The 6,000-nt window shown below is 40.1% G+C and overlaps 1 protein-coding gene across 1 annotated transcript in view; it reads left to right on the top strand.

The window, feature by feature from the left end:
- LOC137561738 (F-box only protein 10-like) overlaps positions 1-4,156 on the top strand; it is a 51,578-nt gene extending 47,422 nt beyond the window's left edge. The window contains exon 9 of the mRNA XM_068273086.1: positions 4,116-4,156. Within this exon, the coding sequence (XP_068129187.1) occupies positions 4,116-4,156 (41 nt within the window). The remainder of the gene's footprint in view (positions 1-4,115) is intronic.
- The last annotated feature ends 1,844 nt before the right edge of the window (positions 4,157-6,000 follow it).

The raw sequence follows: 6,000 nt of genomic DNA on the forward strand, positions 1-6,000 counted from the left end.
TGTATGTAAACCTCTGGCTGCAAACCTCTGTGCTCCTTGTGTCACTCGTTACTATTTGTTTAATCCTCGTAATAATTTTTTAACCGTAGTATTGTGTAAAGTTTTTTTTCTCCTGGTTTCTATAATTCATGTCCTTATATTTCCCTTTACAGCATACATGTACACCTCCATTTTTTGTGTCAAATTCTAACTTAGTTTTTTACATAACTTACACATATATGACAATGTAACTGTGTATGTGTGGCCTGATATTCCAAATAGTAACATGACTCACTTTCTCAAAACACCTCTTCAATGGCTGACTAGTTGACAGTGTACCTACACACGATAGAGTTATGGCTTTTGCCTATCATTGTAGTATTGTTAACGTACTAAACCTTAAATTCTACAAGAATTACCAAGAAACACATACTTCAGTACAATATCTTTATTTAAACTTTCTTATGTATTACTTTATTTTAATCACCATTCCATACAACTGCTATATCACATACAGTATTTGGATGTAATACAATTAAAACATTTCTCATAAACAGAATTCTCTTATATATCTTTAATATATATCCTTTTTTATCATTTTACATCTTTAATATAACCTTTAAAAAACCCCATGCAATTCAAATACATAATTTACATAGTATTCAAATTCCCTAGAAGTTCTAATGTTAGTGTTGTGGTCAATATTATTTTGGGATAGTATGTTCAGTACCATGCTATGAGAGAGTAGTGTATAAGTATTTTTTTTTCTTTTAAACTATCAAAATCTCACTAACTGTGGTGTATAAGCACCACCAGCTGGTATGTGCATGGTTGTGTTTATTTTTTGTATTATAGTGTATACTAACGTGCCAAGAGACTGTAGTGTCTAAGCAACAGATGTGGCCTACAACCTCACTGACTTATGTCACGCTGAGTCATCTGTACTCATTGCTTTGGCTGACGCCACTACCATGCCATAAAGACAGTGTTGTATAAGCAACACCTGCTGCTGTCTGCAAGGCTGTGTTTCTTCTTATTCCTATTGTCTACAGTAACGTGCCAAGAGACTGTCGTGTCTAAGCAACAGATTTGGCCTACAACCCCACTGACTTATGTCACGCTGAGTCATTTGTACTCATTGCTTTGGCTCTCGCCAATACCATGCCATAAGACAGTGTTGTATAAGCAACAACACCTGCTGCTGTCTGCAAGGCTGTGTTTCTTCTGATTCCTATTGTCTACAGTAACGTGCCAAGAGACTGTAGTGTGTAAGCAACAGATGTGGCCTACAACCCCACTGACTTATGTCACGCTGAGTCATCTGTACTCATTGCTTTGGCTCTCGCCAATACCATGCCATAAGACAGTGTTGTATAAGCAACACCTGCTGCTGTCTGCAAGGCTGTGTTTCTTCTGATTCCTATTGTCTACAGTAACGTGCCAAGAGACTGTAGTGTGTAAGCAACAGATGTGGCCTACAACCCCACTGACTTATGTCACGCTGAGTCATCTGTACTCATTGCTTTGGCTCTCGCCAATACCATGCCATAAGACAGTGTTGTATAAGCAACACCTGCTGCTGTCTGCAAGGCTGTGTTTCTTCTGATTCCTATTGTCTACAGTAACGTGCCAAGAGACTGTAGTGTCTAAGCAACAGATGTGGCCTACAACCCCACTGACTTATGTCACGCTGAGTCATCTGTACTCATTGCTTTGGCTGACGCCAATACCATGCCATAGGACAGTGTTGTATAAGCAACACCTGCTGCTGTCTGCAAGGCTGTGTTTCTTCTTATTCTTATTGTCTACAGTAACGTGCCAAGAGACTGTAGTGTCTAAGCAACAGATGTGGCCTACAACCCCACTGACTTATGTCACGCTGAGTCATCTGTACTCATTGCTTTGGCTGACGCCAATACCATGCCATAAGACAGTGTTGTATAAGCAACACCTGCTGCTGTCTGCAAGGCTGTGTTTCTTCTGATTCCTATTGTCTACAGTAACGTGCCAAGAGACTGTAGTGTCTAAGCAACAGATGTGGCCTACAACCCCACTGACTTATGTCACGCTGAGTCATCTGTACTCATTGCTTTGGCTCTCGCCAATACCATGCCATAAGACAGTGTTGTATAAGCAACACCTGCTGCTGTCTGCAAGGCTGTGTTTCTTCTGATTCCTATTGTCTACAGTAACGTGCCAAGAGACTGTAGTGTCTAAGCAACAGATTTGGCCTACAACCCCACTGACTTATGTCACGCTGAGTCATTTGTACTCATTGCTTTGGCTCTCGCCAATACCATGCCATAAGACAGTGTTGTATAAGCAACACCTGCTGCTGTCTGCAAGGCTGTGTTTCTTCTGATTCCTATTGTCTACAGTAACGTGCCAAGAGACTGTAGTGTGTAAGCAACAGATGTGGCCTACAACCCCACTGACTTATGTCACGCTGAGTCATCTGTACTCATTGCTTTGGCTCTCGCCACTACCATGCCATAAGACAGTGTTGTATAAGCAACACCTGCTGCTGTCTGCAAGGCTGTGTTTCTTCTTATTCCTATTGTCTACAGTAACGTGCCAAGAGACTGTAGTGTCTAAGCAACAGATTTGGCCTACAACCCCACTGACTTATGTCACGCTGAGTCATCTGTACTCATTGCTTTGGCTGACGCCAATACCATGCCATAAGACAGTGTTGTATAAGCAACACCTGCTGCTGTCTGCAAGGCTGTGTTTCTTCTTATTCCTATTGTCTACAGTAACGTGCCAAGAGACTGTAGTGTCTAAGCAACAGATGTGGCCTACAACCCCACTGACTTATGTCACGCTGAGTCATCTGTACTCATTGCTTTGGCTCTCGCCACTACCATGCCATAAGACAGTGTTGTATAAGCAACACCTTCTGGTTGTGACTTTAGAAAATTCTAGTTAAATTTTGTACTGTGTGTAGTCTGTATGTATATTATTAAAAAACTGTACTATTACCATGCCAAAAGATAGTGTTGTATCTTCCCATAAAAATTATTACTTTTTAAAATATCTAAGATGTTTATAACTAATAGTGTTGTAATCAGTTATAACAATTAATAATGCAAATTGTTTTTGAAATAGATGTTTTGTTTGTTTTTCAATAATATTAGCAGTGTAGTTTAAACTATTATGTCGTAGGTGGCGGTATTAAATAATAGTCTGTTGTTATTAATAGATATGTTTATTGGCCTTGCATGAAGTAGGTGCCATGTTTTTTCAGCATTAAATCTTATACAGTTGCCTGATTTTTGCATTATACATCTTTTTTTTTTTTTTTTTCAAATGTGGACCGTTGTGTATCTATGGCCTGCAAAACTTAGCATTCTCGCTGTAAATATTAGTCTGGAGGAGGTGGTATAAAATAATAGCTTGTTGTTAATAGTAGATATTTACATTGGGCTTTCATGAAGTTGCTGCCGTGTGTTTTCATCATATAATACTGGAGACCACCCTGATTTTGGATTTATAGTACCATTCTTTTTTCAAATGGAGGTCCGGTGTTTATCTATGCCGTGCAAAACTGAGCAGTCTAGATTTGAATATTATGCTTGAGGCGCTGGTATTAAAGAATACCCTGTTGTTAATAAGAGCAATTTTAATTGGACTTGCATGAAGTAGGTGCCATGGGTTTTCATCATTTAATAGTACACACCACCCTGATGTTGGCTTTATAATAATTTTTCTTTTTTTTGCAAATGTAGGCCGGTGTGTATCTATGGCGTGCAAAACTTAGCAGTGTATCTTGACACATTAGGCCGGAGGAGGTGGTATTACATAGTAGCCTGTTTGTATTAACATATATTTACATTTGGCTTGCAAGAAGTTTGTGCCGTGTGTTTTCATCATATAATAGTGGACACCACCCTGATTTTTGCTTTATATTAATTTTTTTTTCCAATGGAGGTCAGGTGTTTATCTATGGCGTGCAAAACTGAGCAGTCTAGCTTTGAATATTATGCTAGAGGCGCAGGTATTAAATAATACCCTTTTGTTAATAACAGATATTTTCATTGTGCTTGCATGAAGTAGGTGCCATGGGTTTTCATCATTAAATAGTACACACCACCCTGATGTTGGCTTTATCCAAAAAACATTTTTTCCAATTGTAGGCAGGTGTGGATCCATGGCTTTGGAAGCTTTGCTCATATAATGTTATGTTAGATGGTATAATTGTGAAGTAAAATGGCTCAGTGGGTCATTATCCCAAGAACTCATGTGCCGAGCAGTGTAAGTAGATCGAAATTCGATCATAAATAATCAGCACATGGCATGTGAAACAACTCAAGTGTTCTTTTGCCAGAATCCTTGTCCCCGTCCTTCCTTTGCGGTTAACAGAAATACAGCGATTTGGATAAAAATTGTATTACTCCAAAAAAAATTTAATTAAATATCTTGCATTAATCTAAGGCAAGATTTGCTGCGGCCCCTCTTAGGTATTCTTGGAAAGTTCTGTCATTGTATTCCTTTGCAATTTTTTTCAATTTTTTATCCGAATCCTTGTATTTCTTTCGTTTGTCTTGTGCTGGGTCCCCGCGCACATACTGCTGGTATAGCAGGTCTCTTCCTTTTTGAAATTCTCGCAGGCCATCAATGAACTGCCATATGCTCGAGTGTTCGAATCCCAGATGTGACCGCAGGCAACGGTGCGCTGCCTCCACATAGTTGTTTGTGCGGTCCAAGCCAGTAAGAGTGCGCTCATAAACCGACCACAGGGAGGGAGGAAAGATCGGTTTACGAAGCCCGCTCTCACTGACCCCAATGTAAACCCGACTGAACCATCTGAGCAAAGGTAGAATATCGGGACTCAGGTCAAACCTGATTGCATCTAATGCCGCCTCCAAATCCACAGGGGGGACAAAGGCAAGAGATGCAATCATTTTTGCCTGCATAGAAAACTCTGCACTACTTGTGTAGAGTTTTTTTAGCCCGATTTCCTCCAGTTTTGATTTCACATTCCTCTTCAAATGAAAGAAGCAGCCATGAACACGACAGGAGGGGAAAACTGCTTTGAATGCATTGATGCCTGCCACTTCAAAATCAGAGGAATAGTGATCAGGGTTCAGTTCAGGCCACATCCGGTGGATAGCATCAAACATTTTTAGGTACGCAGCTTGCGTCTTGTTTGGCAGCAAGCAGTACAGCAGAGGGAGAACATAGTCATTTCTTTTTCCCAATAGTTCAAACACTTGCTTGAAAAGGACCGGAGCAACTTTAAATGTTCCGTCCCCGTATAGCTGTTTAACATTTTTAATCCAAGCACCGTTTGAACTATTGCCAAAAATCAAAATCCTATGTTCATCATCAGGTCCAGAATCGTAAAGGAGAAATGGCACGGTCTCTAGATCTGACACAGAATAAGTTCTGTACGCGTCAGGTATGACAAGGTCAGATAGAGAGACAGGATTTGTTGGATGTGCCATTTCTCTTTTTCTGACATTCTGGACCATATGACGTAAACTTTCCCTCGGCGGTAGTGAAGCTAGTACTGCAGGTTCCACATTCTGGATTGCCAAATTAATAATTGTGGAGGGACCACCCTTTGAGCATATTGCTTTTTCTTTGATGGCGTTGCGAACTCGTGTTACCTCAACCGCCTCTATGGATTCCCCATGGAGGTGTTCCTGAACTATTTTGAGCACCTCCCCTGTCGAAGCATCAGTGTGTATTCTCCCAAGACATGGCGGGTCTGCATTTTTTTTCTGACAGCGCCAGAAGTTCTTCAGTCCATCTTTGCTTTTTCTATCGAAAGTGTAAATGTATCCTTCGTGTTCAAAAATATTGTGCCCCTTGTTTGATTTCAATAAGGGGTCAACAGAAGATTGTGCCTGTAATTGCATAAGAAAATCAATTACTATTTTTCCAATATAACAGTGATGTACCAAACAAAGCATTCCTTCTCCATTATTACGTCCAGCTCAGTGCTATGTCAATATATTACACATTTTTATTTAAGGTGTTGGTGGGAGCATGTGTGGTACCAATCTTTATAAACCA

This window comes from Hyperolius riggenbachi, chromosome 1 (genome assembly GCF_040937935.1).
Source record: "Hyperolius riggenbachi isolate aHypRig1 chromosome 1, aHypRig1.pri, whole genome shotgun sequence".
NCBI classification, from domain to species: domain Eukaryota; kingdom Metazoa; phylum Chordata; class Amphibia; order Anura; family Hyperoliidae; genus Hyperolius; species Hyperolius riggenbachi.